At 52.6% G+C, this 14,188-nt stretch overlaps 1 protein-coding gene across 2 annotated transcripts in view; it reads right to left on the bottom strand.

Annotated features, from left to right (window-relative positions):
* Window positions 1-5,272: 5,272 nt before the first annotated feature.
* PFAS (phosphoribosylformylglycinamidine synthase) overlaps window positions 5,273-14,188 on the bottom strand; it is a 22,039-nt gene continuing 13,123 nt past the window's right edge. For both annotated transcript variants that reach the window (XM_011994499.1, XM_011994498.1), the window contains exons 12-28: window positions 11,261-11,334; window positions 10,989-11,145; window positions 10,629-10,690; window positions 10,327-10,488; window positions 9,926-10,051; window positions 9,662-9,793; window positions 9,137-9,367; window positions 8,795-8,975; window positions 8,624-8,707; window positions 8,268-8,423; window positions 7,932-8,051; window positions 7,385-7,530; window positions 7,050-7,257; window positions 6,822-6,913; window positions 6,620-6,734; window positions 5,850-6,164; window positions 5,273-5,752 (exon numbers count right to left, since the gene is read on the bottom strand). In XM_011994499.1, the coding sequence (XP_011849889.1) occupies window positions 5,442-5,752; window positions 5,850-6,164; window positions 6,620-6,734; window positions 6,822-6,913; window positions 7,050-7,257; window positions 7,385-7,530; window positions 7,932-8,051; window positions 8,268-8,423; window positions 8,624-8,707; window positions 8,795-8,975; window positions 9,137-9,367; window positions 9,662-9,793; window positions 9,926-10,051; window positions 10,327-10,488; window positions 10,629-10,690; window positions 10,989-11,145; window positions 11,261-11,334 (2,672 nt within the window). In that variant the 3' untranslated portion in view covers window positions 5,273-5,441. The remainder of the gene's footprint in view (window positions 5,753-5,849; window positions 6,165-6,619; window positions 6,735-6,821; window positions 6,914-7,049; window positions 7,258-7,384; window positions 7,531-7,931; window positions 8,052-8,267; window positions 8,424-8,623; window positions 8,708-8,794; window positions 8,976-9,136; window positions 9,368-9,661; window positions 9,794-9,925; window positions 10,052-10,326; window positions 10,489-10,628; window positions 10,691-10,988; window positions 11,146-11,260; window positions 11,335-14,188) is intronic.

The following is a 14,188-nucleotide window of genomic DNA, read 5'->3' on the forward strand; positions in this document are numbered from 1 at the left end:
CACGGTGAAACCCCATCTCTACTAAAAATACAAAAATTAGCCAGGCGTGGTGGCGCATGCCTGTAATCCCAGCTACTTGGGAGGCTGAGGCAAGAGAATCCCTTGAACCCAGGAGGTGGAGGTTGCAGTGAGCCAAGATCGCACCACTGCCTTCCAGTCTGGGTGACAGAGTGAGACTCCATCTCAAAAAGAAAAAAAAAAGATGGAAGGAAACAGGATGCCTGAATAAATAAGTTTGGAGATAGAGCCTCATGGTCGGAAACAGGACGCCTCCATAAATAAGTCTGGAGACAGAGACAGTCCTGGGTGATGATGAAATCCAAGTGGGGTAGTTGACTGAGGTGGAATGAAGGTCACTGTAGAAAAGTTCAGAGTGTTGGATGGTCACTAACATGGATACAGGATAACAGAAGGGGCTGAGGTGAAGCATAGGACAGGGACCCAGGGCCTAATACCCTTAAAGAATGAGAGGGAGTTAGGAATGGTTGAATAGGGTAAGGTTTAGCTACAAGGGATGGAAAACACCAAAATTAATAGTGCTTAAACAAGACAGGCTGGGCACTTTGGCTTACGCCTGTAATCCTACACCTATAATCCCAGCACTGTGGGAGGCCGAGGCAGGCAGATAACTTCAGGTCAGGAGTTCGAGACCAGCCTGGCTGACCTGGCGAAACCCCGTCTCTACTAAAACTACAAAATTTAGCTGGGCGTGGTGACATGTGCCTGTAATCCCAGCTATTCAGACGGCTAAGGTGGGAGGATCGCTTAAACCCAGGAGGCGGAGATTGCAGTGAGCCGAGATCACACCCTTGTACTCCAGCACTCCAGCCCGGGAGTCAGAGTGAGACTCTGTCACAATTAAAAAACAAAAACAAAAACCAAGACAGAAGTTCATTTCCTAAACTCAAGACATTCAGTGTTAGCTTGTCCTCGTGGCACTCCTCAGTGTCAGAAGAACCAGTCTCCTTTGATCTTTTTTTCTTTTTTAGAGACAGGGTCTGGCTCTGTTGCCCAGGCTGGAGTGCAGTGGTATGATCACAGTTCACTGCAGCCTCAACCACCTGGGCTCAAGTGATCCTCCCACTTTAGCCTCCCAAGTAGCTTCCTCTTATCTTGTTGCTCTTCGTGGTACCAATTCCCAAAGCTACTTCAGTATGGCTGCTGAACTTCCAGCTGTCGTGTCTGCATTCCAGACAACAGGAAGCAAAAATGCATAAAGAGAAAAATGCATCCTTCTTGTAAGAACACTTGGAAATTGTATACATCATTTTCTCTCCCACTGGCCACAATTTATCGTAACTGGGAGGGAAGCTGGGAGATGTCATCTTTACTTTCAGCAGCCACAACCCCAGCTAAAATACTGGAACATTCTGGTTTTTTTTTTTTTTTTTAGACGGAGTCTCGCTCTATCGCCCAGGCTGGAGTGCAGTGGCGCGATCTCGGCTCACTGCAAACTCCACCACTGGGGTTCACGCCATTCTCCTGCCTCAGCCTCCCGAGTGGCTGGGACTACAGGAGCCCACCACCACGCCCGGCTAATTATTTTTGTACTTTCAGTAGAGACGGGGTTTCACCATGTTAGTCAGGATGGTCTCGATCTCCTGACCTCATGATCTGCCAGCCTCGGCCTCCCAAAGTGTTGGGATTACAGGCGTGAGCCACCGCGCCTGGCCCTGGAACATTCTCCTTCCCTCCCTTCCTCCTCCCTCCCTCCCTCCCTTCCTTCCTTTCTTTTTTTGAGAGGAACTCTCTGTTGCCCAGGCTGAAGTGCAGTGGTGTGATCTCGGCTCACTGCAACCTCCGCCTCCTAGGTTCAAGCGATTCTCCTGCCTCAGCCTCCCAAGTAGCTGGGATTATGGGGACACACTACCACACCCAGCTAATTTTTGTATTTTTAGTAGAGACAGGGTCTCACTATGTTGGCCAGGTTGGTCTCAAACTCAGGTGATCCACCAGCCTTGGCTTCCCAAAGTGTTGGAATTACAGGCATGAGCCACCGAACCTGGCAGGAACATTCTATTTCTAGAGAGGAATCAATTATTGAAGAACTGGCACCCTCTCCCACAGGGAGCGCCAGAGAAGTCAGTAGAACACAAAGAATTGGGCGAAAGGGATGTAGTAGAATGGCATGAGCCTGCAATGGGCAGGGTTTTCTTTGAACTGGGTGAACAGTCTGGCAGTGGTACGAGGACCCTGACTTCCCTAGCCTGGGGAAGATGAGATACGTGAGGTTGAGGTTTGAGAAGAAAAGTCGCCACTTGGAGGGGCTGCAGAAGTGGCTCTCAGAGGATAGCTGGTTTTCCATGAAGGCAAGGAGGGGGCAGAGAGCTAGCCTGGAGGGTTCACCAGAGGGCCCTGGGGAGTGGGTGGGTGGGAATGGAGCTGGGTGGGGGTCATCAAGGACAGGGTTATATGGCTCCTGGATGAAAACACGGATGAAAAGCCAGTGGACTTGGTCTTGACAGTGTCTGAGGGTGGGTCTTACTTGGCCATTGGGACCCAAACCAGAAACTGCTCCCCCTTCAAAATCCACGAGTTTACCTATCACAGTCAACCAGGAGTTTACCTCGCATGCCATCCTTTGACTTTTGCATCAAGCCCTTAATAAACCTGGTATCTAAGCCTTGGTACCAGCCCCCAAATTGTACGTTTGATACTATAAATCTTTTTTTTTTTTTTTTGAGACGGAGTCTCGCTCTGTCACCCAGGCTGGAGTGTAGTGGCCGGATCTCAGCTCACTGCAAACTCCGCCTCCCGGTTCACGCCATTCTCCTGCCTCAGCCTCCGGAGTAGCTGAGACTACAGGCGCTCGCCACCTCGCCTGGCTAGTTTTTTGTATTTTTTAGTAGAGACGGGGTTTCACCGTGTTAGCCAGGATGGTCTCTATCTCCTGACCTTGTGATCCGCCCATCTCGGCCTCCCAAAGTGCTGGGATTACAGGCTTGAGCCACCGCGCCCGGCCGATACTATAAATCTGAAAGACATACATATATCCTTTCCAAGTGTCAGGAAAGAACATTTGAATGTCAAAAATGATCCGGACCCTCACTCTCCTTTCGCTGCCTGACCGCCACCATCATGGGTCGCATGCATGCTCCCAGGAAGCGCCTGTCCCAGTCGGCCTTGCCCTATCGACGCAGCGTCCCCACTTGGTTGAAGCTGACATCTGACGACGTGAAGGAGCAGATTTACAAACTGGCCGAGAAGGGCCTGGCTCCTTCACAAATCGGTGTGATCCTGAGAGATTCACATGGTGTTGCACAAGTACGCTTTGTGACAGGCAATAAAATCTGAAGAATTCTTAAGTCTAAGGGACTTGCTCCTGATCTTCCTGAAGATCTCTACCATTTAATTAAGAAAGCAGTTGCTGTTCGAAAGCATCTTGAGAGGAACAGAAAGGATAAGGATGCTAAATTCCGTCTGATTCTGATAGCCGGATTCACCGTTTGGCTTGATATTATAAGACCAAGTGAGTCCTCCCTCCCAGTTGGAAATATGAATCATCTACAGCCTCTGCCCTGGTCGCATAAGTTTGTGTGTGTACTCAAGCAATGAAATGATTTTAAAAAAAAAATGATCCGGAGGAGTCCCATACTGCTCAGGGTAGGTCACTTTGCAAAGCAATGAGGAAAATCTCTGAAACAGTTGTTTTCCCCATAGCCATCATTTACCATTGTTTCATTATCATCAGTTTCTTCTTAGGGTGGCTGCTCTACCAGGAGCACACAGAAGTGCTCAGTCTCCCCACCCAAGCTCTCCTAGCCCTCATGCCCTCAGGGGTCTGGGATTATAGTCTCCATTCTCAGGGAAACTCCTTTTATCAAGATGTTGAACATTCTAGGGAGCCAACTGACTTGAGATGTACAACACAACAGTCACGAGGAAGGGAACTCTATCCACAGTCCTGTGAGCAAAGGAAGCAACGGACGGCAAAGGAAGCAAAGACAGCTGCCAGCAGGAAGTCTCGACACACTGCCTCCAGGAAGTGAGACTGCAGGATGGTGGGAAGCAGATGTAGTCCTGGTGAGCCCAGCCCCCTTCACTATGTGTGGACCCCAAGCAATGCAGTCAACCTTCATTCATCCTTCATTAAAAAGGTGGGGAGGGGCTATCAAGTACTTTAGTAAGAATTAATTCAGATACATACAAAATGCGTCACACATGCATGGATTGAGGTGTTATACACAGCAATTGTTTTTAATTCTATTACACATAAACTCCCTGAGGCCAGTGACAGTGCTTTGAAATAATAACTAATCAACAATAGTTAATAGAATAAGTGAAGAGTAGAATTCCAGCATACAAAATGCCTCACACATGCATGGCTTGAGGTAAGTGTTATACACAGCTATTGTTTTTAATTCTATTACACATAAACTCCCTGAGGCCAGTGACACTGCTTTGAAATAATAACTAATCAACAATAGTTAATGGAATAAGTGAAGAGTAGAATTCCAGCATACTAAAGGGTTAGGATCTAGGGATGAGAGCATCAACCACATCTATCAGAAAGAGAGCTGCTGGGCCACGTACAGGATTGCAGGTTCCCACCTGTAATCCCAGCACTTTGGGAGGCCAAGGCAGGTGGATCACTTGAGGTTAGGAGTTTGAGACCAGCCTGGGATACATTGTGAAACCCTGTCTCTACTAAAAATACAAAAATTAGCTGGGTGTGGTGGCGTGCATCTGTACTCCCAGCTACTCGGGAGGCTGAGGCAGGAAAATCGCTTGAACCCGGGAGGCAGAGGTTGCAGTGAGCCGAGATCACACCACTGTACTCCAGCCTGGGTGACAGAGTGAGACTGTCTCAAAAAATAAAATAAAATAAAAAGAGCTGCTAATTTAGAAGCAAATGTCAGGAATGCTGGGTTCTGAGGCCAACCCTGAGACAGCCAGAAACGCTGAGAAACTTCCACAAGCAACAATTCCTTCCATTCAGTACAGTGTAGCACAAGAGAAATCCAGAAAGTTTCAGTTCCAGATGAGAACAATGAGGTGGTGAGGGGCTGATCTGCACACTACTGCTGAATTTGTCTGTACCTCCTAAACCCCAATAATGAGAAAAGGGAGCGCAAAACATCCCTCAGAGCCGAGGAGGCAAATGCATGCCGGTGATCACTGGGTGTTGTGAAGTGGGCAACAGAAGCTCCTGCTCCGACCTCAGGAGTCCTAACTTTTCCTTGTCACTCTTTTCTCTGAACCACATGCTGTTTCCTGGGCCGAGAAAGGGAATGCCATGTTAGAGCAGAACCGAAAATAGACACAGCCGCGGAGGAACATCAGCAGGCAGATCATTGAGTCCGCTGAGATTTTGTATTTTGGTCCTTGTCTGTCCAAGATGCTTTTGGAAATAACATGGGGTGCTCCTGAAAGTCATGGGGGAGAGGGCAGCACACACTCACGGGAAAAACCATGGGACCTAGGTGAGCCCCTGTGGCCAGTCAACAGCTCCCTTCCAGGGTCCAGTTTCGGGCATTGATAAAGAGCTGGAGCCAGGGGGAGGTGGTCAGAGTATCAAATGGAGGGGGTCGCCACGCCCACTGCCAAGGCCTCACGGCCCGCTCAGGGTGAGGCATGAGAGCCAGGTGGCGGCCATCACGGGAGCAGATGCCAGCCACGCCCCCTGGGGACCCATTGGGATTCAGAGGGTACTGCTCTGTGGGGTTCCCGTCATCATCTGCCCAGTGCAGTGGAGCCAAGCCCCTGGCCTCAATCTGAGCTTGGAGTTCCGGAGAAGAAAATGCCACGTAACCTGGGACGGAAGGAGGAGGGAAGTGAGAGTCAAGGTCCTTCACGCCCACCCTCGCCCCCAACCCTCCAGCCCTCTCCCAGCCTTCCTCAGGCCTGACCTTCCCCGTGCGCACTCCACACGGGCAGCACGGCGCCCTCCATCCCTCGAAGCATCAGGGCTGGCCCAGGCCCCACACGCACGCTGGCCCAGCGAGACTCATAGCGCCCAGACAGGTTGTGGCGTAGCAGAAGGCCTGGCTGGGAGTCAGGGCCCATCTCCACGGCATCCTCATTGGGGTCGCCTCCTACCCAGCCCAGCAGAGCCAGCAGTTGACAGCCATTACACACGCCCAGGCTGAAGGTGTCTGGTCGCTTCCGGAAGCGCCTCAGCTCACCCCCGGCCAGGGGATGAAAGGTCACGGCAGCTGCCCACCCTAGCCAGGGAATAGGGAAGTCAGGGTGAGACATGGAGGACCTCAGAAAACGGAACTGGGAATGAAGGGGCATAGCTGCTCTTCTGTTTCCTTTCTTTCTTCCTTTTCCCTCCCTCCCTCCTTCCTTCCTTTCCTACTTCTTCCTTTTTTTTTTTTTTGAGATGGAATCTCGCTCTGTTTCCCAGGCTGGAGTGCAGTGGCATGATCTCAGTTCACTACAACCTCTGCCTCGTGGGTTAAAGCGATTCTCCTGCCTCAGCCTCCCAAGTAGCTTTTTAATGAAAAAATTAAAAATTTACTACCAGCATTCTGTTGGCATGTGGCCTGGAACGAACGTGCCCACTCTCACCTAGCTTGGTGGAGTGAGAGGCCAATCCCCAGCCCAGGAAGACGGGGCTAAAGGTACCTCTTCAGGAATGCAGGGGAAGGGAGTGGGCAGAAGGCTGCACACTGACCTTTGGCAGAGCCCAGGACATCTGCATAGCTGAAGCCGCCCACGAAGGCCACGCCGCGGAAAGTGTCCAGCCCAATTGCCCCAGAGCAGAGGTCCTGCATGGTCACGTCCCATACCTGCGAAGATGGGGAGGGGGAGTGTGGGTGGGAGGACATGCAGCTGAGGCTGGATAACCACCCCCAGCTGCCCCCTACCCTGCTCACCTCAAACCCCGCCAAGTGGAAGGCATCGGCCATCTCCCGGTCTCCATTACTGCCCTCCTCTCGCAAGATGGCGACTCGGGGGCTGGGACCACCTTGGGGAAGAATAACTGTCTTTGGGCCAGAAAGTTACTTCCCCACCCCAACTCCCCAGACACCTTTTCCAGGGCAGGCCCAGGCATCCGGGCTCAGTGCCTCCAGGACGCAAAGCCTCTGCACACACTCGCTCACCAGGCTCACGTGGCACGGAGGCTTTGGGAAAGGTGGGGGGCAGGCAATAGCTGGGCCCCATCCGCTCCCTCAGGCCCCGTTCCTCCTCTGCCACACAGCGAGGCTCTGCCTGCAGCCGGTCCAGCTGGAAACTTGTCTCCTCCCAGAGGGCTCGCAGCTCCCCAACAGGCTCCTCCAGAACCACAGCCCTGTTCACTGACACCCGGACCTAGGAAGAGGAACAAATCTCCCTGGGCTAGGAGAAAGGATGGCCCCTCCACAGTGGGAGAGGGATGGACCATGGCCGCCCCACTCTGACTGCCCACTGCACACTGCTCTCTCCCTCACTTCCTCACCGTGGCGTGGGGTCCGGCCTCGCCTGTGTGGCCCAGCTCCAGGCAGTGGAGGCCAGCATCCCGGTAACGCTTCAGCACCTGGGCCAGGTCTGGCTCCTGCACCTCCAGCACCAGGCCTGGCTCCTCAGCGAACAGCACAGACAGGACTGGGAGAGCAACAGGGGGAGTTAGGGGGATGCAAGAAGGGCTGAGGAAGTTGGGGCAGGGATCAGGGGAATGCAGGAAGGGCCGGGGCGGGGGTCAGAGGGACACAGCCAGGGAGTTAGGGTGGGGATCAGAGAGGATGAGGGCTGAGAGGGCGGGACTGAGGATGTTTCATCATGGACATCTCAGGGATGGGAAGTCTCAGAGAGATGCAGTCAGGAACATGGCGGGTGCCAGCCAGTTCCATCCAGTTCAGCTGTCAGAGACACAGCACAGAAAAGCTAGTCGGGGAAGACTCAGGGAAAGGGGATTGGACGGCACTCCACTCTTTAATATATTGGAGATGGGGTCTGCAGGGTGGAGAAGGCAGCCCAGGCCTGAGACTAGACCCCAGGTTCCTTACCATCAACCCCAGCGACAGGCACATCCACCTGTAGCCCACAATTTCCAGCAAAGGCCATCTCCAGCAGGCATGTGACGAGGCCTCCATCGCTGACATCGTGGCCTGAGCAGAGGAGGCGGTCTGGAGGAAGAAGAAGAAAGCTCAGCAACCTCGGGGCCCAAACCTGACAGCCCCCCTCCACCTTCCAGAGTCAGTCCGTCAAGAGTGTGTGTGAGAATGTCGGGGGATCTGAGGTACACTGTCCACTGGAGTTCCTCTTGCCCCGCTGCCCAGCTGGTGAAGGCCTGCTGCACGCCTGGCACCCCGTGCGCCACCTCCCCAGTGGGCTTCACTTACCTTTCAGCAGCCCCTGGGTGATGCTGAAGGCACGCACCAAGTTCTCAGGAACGTCCAGGTCTGGAGGGTGCTCCCCGAGCTGGGAGAAGCACTGGGCCAGAGCCGTGCCCCCCAGCCGGTGCTGCCCAGGGCTCAAAGGCACATAAAGCAGATGGCCTGGGGAGACAGGGAGGGGTGAGGGGAGGAGGATCCGTCCCTGAGGTGGAGGACCCGTCCCTGAGGTGCTCACAGCACTGCTGTTCCCAGCATGTGGTGAGACGCCCAGACAATCAGTCCCAGAAAACACCACAGCCCAGTGTTGAGATGGGGGCCCAGCAAAGAACACACAAGGCGGTGGGATGGGGCCACGACCATACCTCTCCCTTCAGGATGCTTGAGGTCTGGGGTCACGGTGGCTGTGATGTCTGGGCAGACGGCATAGGCTGAGATGACCAGTGACCCTGTAGAGCAAGGAGGAGTCCAAAGGAATGAGTTGCCAGCCCAGCCCCGTAGTTCCTCCTCCCCTCCCTGGGGCCCCCACACCTCACCAGGAGCCCGCACGGTCTCAGTGCCAACCCGAGCAGCCATGCTGAGGGAGTCCTTGCCACCGTCCACTGCCACACCCAGGGCTGCCATCACTGCCACCATAGCCTCACAGGCGTCCGCCAAAGCTGCGCCTTCCCCTGGGAGCTTGGCTGCCCACATCCAGTTCCCGCTACACTTCACATCCTGGGGTGGTAGAGGCACGGCATTAGAGGGGAAGAGAGATGTGGAGAAGACAGGGGTGCAGGGGGACTAGGAGGCTGCAACATGAAATGAAGGGCTACAGATGGATGCCGGAGGGTCCTAAAGCCTGGGGGCTCCAGGGTAGAAGCTACGGGAGAACTCACCTGGAGGTCCGTGACCAGAGCAAACACCAAGTTGGTAAGGGCTTCAGCCACGGCCAGCCGGGCGGCGACCTTGGGGTCCAGCAGGCTCTTGACTGGCTGCTCTCCCAAGGCTGTGGCAGCCCCTACGAGCTCCTCATGGCTCAGTGCCACAACTGCTACATCTGCCAGAGGAGTCTGCAGGGGTCCCACACACTGCTGCTGGGCCACCAGGCCGCCCACGGAGCGGTCCACCTGTGGAACCAGGTGGGGTTAGCAAGAGAGCAAAGGACAGGGACAGCCTGTGCTCCTGCACCTGCCTCCAAGGGACCCAGGGCGGTGGGAGGCCTGGCTTTCCCCCAGTGCAGACAACAGCTCTACTCAGAAGGTGGGTAGCAGGGAGACCAGGCCGTCAGGGTGGCTGCCCTGCCCCTGTTGCTTCCCCCCAGGGCCAGGCAAAAACTCCCACAGCAGTCTCTAAGGGTGGGAGGGCAGAGGAGGGTGCACGGAGGAAGCAGGCAGGGGGCAGAGGAGGGGTGCAGGGAGGACCTTATTGGTGAGGTAGCGCTTGCTGGCCACAGCGGGCAGCCTCAGAACCCTCTCCAGAGCCTGGCGCACGCTCAGCCCTGGGGGCAAGGTCAGAGGCTGCAGCACAGGGGGCTTCCTCTGGAGGAAGAACTCCTGCAACACAGACAGCGACAGGGAGTGTGAGCACCTGGGGCAGGCCGGGCACACAGGTGACAAAGTACATGTAGGGTAAAGGGTGGTGTGGAGCGGACTACAGGAGAAACCCATCCCCCCAACCCCACATACCTTCCGAGGCATCTTGCCCAGCACCCATTCGAGCTCCAGGTCCACAGGGGTTGGCGGGGGTGTCGGGGGGGCATCCCCCTGGCCATTTCTTCTGACAGGACACTCCCGATCGTCCACCAGCACTATCTATAGACCCCAGGGACCCCACCCAGGGGGGATGAAACTGTGACCACCAGCAGGGAATATTCCTAGAAATCAGGGCACAAATGTGCTTTCCACTCCTTGTTTGGTGTCCGTATTGAGTCCCTGCCCTTCCTTGGCTCCTATATTCCCCAAAGCTTGTTTGCCACCACCTCCCATCTTCCTCTCGTCCCTCTCCCTTGACAGCTCTCCCTCTAGCCCATACCCAGGTGGCTCATGTCTGCCCCAGCGTCTGCTCCCAACTCCCTGGGCCAACTCACTCTCCGGTCTCCAGTGATGGTGCCCACGAAGCACGCCGAGCAACGTTCACGGGCACTGACACGAGTCAGGAAGTTCCGGTCGGGGGACCTCAGGAGAAGTGCATTTGATTCCTGGTACTCGGCCCCCCAGATTTCCAGGGCATTCAGGGTCGGGTCCCCGAGCTGCACAGCCATGGCGGGGAGGAAAGAGAAGGGCCAGTGGGCACTGCCATGTCTCATGTTGTTGCAAGAGAGAGATGGGTGGGCGTGGGCTGGGGCTGGCAGGGGTGGGGAAATGCCAGACTTCAGGGGATGAGACGCACCTGGAAGCGGCTGGTGTAAATGATGGCTCCAGCTGGGTCACTCAGCTCCTTTAGGACGTTGCCTGGTGAGAGGGTTGCAAGGAGAAGTAGTGACCTAGTGGTGGTCAGGCAACAAAGGGCAGTCCCTGGCCTCCAAAGGAGCCCCTAATTCTGTGTGTTCCTGTGTCAACTGCTGCCTCACCCTCATCCCACGGCAGCGGCTTCCACCCTTCCAACCCTGAACCTGTCTAGAATGTACAGAGCGTGGAGAATGGGACCCAGAGCTGGGTGGTTGGTTGGACATTCCTGATACCTCTCCCTAAACCAAACCTGGCAGGATACCAGGCAGGCCCAGTCTCTTGTTCTAATTCCTTTCCTCACCATTGCCACCAGCGCCCTGATCGTGAAGGCTACAGATGGGGTTTCCCTTGGGGGCCTCCACACAAGCCCTGATCACACGGTTCATCTTCTGTTCCATCTCCGGGTCTCCTCGCTGCACAGCCCCGAAGTCCAGGTCACTGGTGTTATCTCCCTGCACCTGGGGGCATATATGGCATCGCTTAGTTCAGCGAGGCTGGAAGCTCCTGTACGCGCTGCTATGCCTGGGGCCCGGTTATATCAAGGATTCTGCACCTTTAGCAATTCCCACTCACCTGCACAGACGAAGCAGCTCCACCTCCAACTCCAATCCTGTAGACGGGACCTCCAACCTTTACAACTTCCATGCCTGTAAGAAGGGAAGGCAGAACCAGAACACCGGGAAAGCCATGAGAAGAAGCCTCGAAAGCAAGGCAGCGTGAGGACAGAGGAAGCTGATGTTAGGGGAGGAGAATCCTGACACTTTTTTTTTTTTTTTGAGATGGAGTCTTGCTCTGTTGCCCAGGCTGAAGCACAGTGGCGTGATCTCAACTCACTGCAACCCCCACCTCCTGGGTTCAAGCGATTCCCCTGTCTCAGCCTCCTAAGTAGCTAGGATTACAGGCGCCTGCTGTCATGCCCGGCTAATTTTTGTATTTTTTTAGTAGAGACAGGGTTTCACCATGTTGGCCAGGCTGGTCTCAAGCTCCTGACCTCAGGTGATCCGCCCACCTCGGTCTCCCGAAGTGCTGGGATTACAGGCGTGAGCCACCCTGCCTAACCCAGAAGCCTTACCACTTGACTGGGTTGATAGGAGAGTAAACTGGTATGAACTACAGAGGACGATTTGGCATTAACAACCAAAATGACAAATGCACGCAGTCTCTGGGTAAATACACTTTGAGGAAGTTATCCTGCTGGCTTTTGCACAGGTATAAAATCACCTACTTACAAGATTAAACACCATAGTAATGTTTGTACTAGCAAGGACACGAAATAATCTAAAGGCTGACAACAGAGACCTGATTAACTAAACTGTGGTACGTCTATACAATGAAAGACTAAGCCACCAAAAAAAAAGAATATAGGAATGTAATGAAGTAATATGACTTCATCAGTATGAAATTATTTCTAAAATACACTGCTAAGCGAAAAATGAAAAAGGCAAAAATATGTATATCTATTTACAGTAGCATCAAAAAGAATAAAAATAATTAGGAGTAAATTTAAAAATAGAAGTAAGGCTTATACATTAAAAACTTTTTTTTTTTGAGATGGAGTCTTGCTCTGTTGCCCAGGTTGGAGTGAAGTGATGCAATCTCGGCTCACTGCAACCTCTGGATGCGGAAGGGTCCTGAAGCCCGGGGACTCTAGGGTAGAAGCTGTGGGAGAACTCACCCACACTCCCAGCACTTTGGGAGACTGAGACGGGCGGATCGCTTGAGCTCAGGAATTTGAGACCAGCCTAGCTAACACGGTAAAATCCTATCTTTACAAAAAATGCAAAAATTAGCCAGGCATGGTGGCAGGAGCTCGTAGTCTCAGTTACTCAGGAGGCTAAGGTGGGAGGATCACGTGAGCCCAGAAGATGGAGGTTGCAGTGAGCTGAGATCGCACCACTGTACTCCAGCCTAGGTGACAGAGCGAGATTCCATCTCAAAAAACAAAAAAAGAAATAGGAAAGGATCTGAATAGATGTTTCTTTAAGGAAGACATACAAATAGCTAACTAAAACATACAAAAACATGCTCAGCCAGGCGCGGTGGCTCACGCCTGTAATCCTAGCACTTTGGGAGGCTGAGGTGGGCAGATTACCTGAGCTCAGGAGTTCGAGACCAGCCTGGGCAACATGGTGAAACCCCATCTCTACTAAAATACAAAAGAAATTAGCTGGGCGTGGTGGCACGTGCCTGTAATCCCGGCTATTCAGGAGGCTAAGGCAGGGGAATTGCTTGACCCTGGAGGCGAAAGTTGCAGTGAGCTGAGATCGCACCACTGCACTCCAGCCTGAGCAACAGAACAAGACCCTGTCTCTACGGGAAAAAAAAAAAAAAAAAAAAAAAAGAAAAGAAAACACACTCAACATCATTAGTCATTAGAGAAAAACAAACCAAAACCACAATGAAATACTACTTCATACCCACTGTGATGTCTTACAATCGAAAGGACAGGTAATAACAAGTGTTGTCAAGGCCATGGAGAAACTGGAAACCTCACACACTGCTAGAGGGAATATAAAATGGTACAGCTGCTTTGGAAAACAGTTTGGCAAGTTTTTGAAAAGCTGAACATAGTTATCACATGACCCAGCAATTCCACCCCTAGTTATATACCTGGGAGAAATGATAACATATGTTCATACAAAAACTTGTACATAGGCTGAGCGCGGTGGCTCACACCTGTAATCCCAGCACTTTGGGAGGCCAAGGCGGGCAGATCATGAGGTCGGGAGATCGAGACCATCCTGGCTAACACGGTGAAATGTCATCTCTACTAAAAAAATACAAAAAAATTAGCTGGGTGTGATGGTAGGCACCTGTAGTCCCAGCTACTTGGGAGGCTGAGGCAGGAGAATGGTGTGAACTCGGGAGGCTGAGGCAGGAGAATGGCGTGAACTCGGGAGGTGGAGCTTGCAGTGAGCCGAGATCGCGCCAGTGCACTCCAGCCTGGGTGACAAAGCGAGACTCCATCTCGAAAAAAAACAACAAAAAAAAGTGTACATAAATGTTCACAGCAGCATTATGCATAATAGCTAAAAAGTTGAAGCAACCCCTAAGCCCAACAACTAAGGAATGGGTACACAAAATGTGACCTAGCTATATAATGGGATATTATTCAGCCATAAAAAGAAAGAAAGTACTGATGCAAAGGATAACCCCTGAAAACATCAAGCTAAGTGAAAGAAGGCAGACGCAAAAGGCCACATATTGTATGATTCCATTATGGTCATGAGCTGATGACATTTTGCTTCACAACAGACCACATATACAACAGTGATCCCTTAAGATTATAATGGTGCTGAAAAATTTCTATTGCCTAGTGACATCGTGGCACGCTGGTGGTGATGCTATTGTAAATAAACCTACTGCACTGCCAGTCACACAAAAGTATACTGCAGACCATTATTGTACATATACTACATAATGTTTCATAATGACAATAAACAACAATTGCTGGTTTATGTATTTACTATGCTTTTTTAAATTTTTTTTTTTTTTTTTTGA

Source organism: Mandrillus leucophaeus, unplaced genomic scaffold (assembly GCF_000951045.1).
Source record: "Mandrillus leucophaeus isolate KB7577 unplaced genomic scaffold, Mleu.le_1.0 Scaffold46, whole genome shotgun sequence".
Taxonomy (NCBI): domain Eukaryota; kingdom Metazoa; phylum Chordata; class Mammalia; order Primates; family Cercopithecidae; genus Mandrillus; species Mandrillus leucophaeus.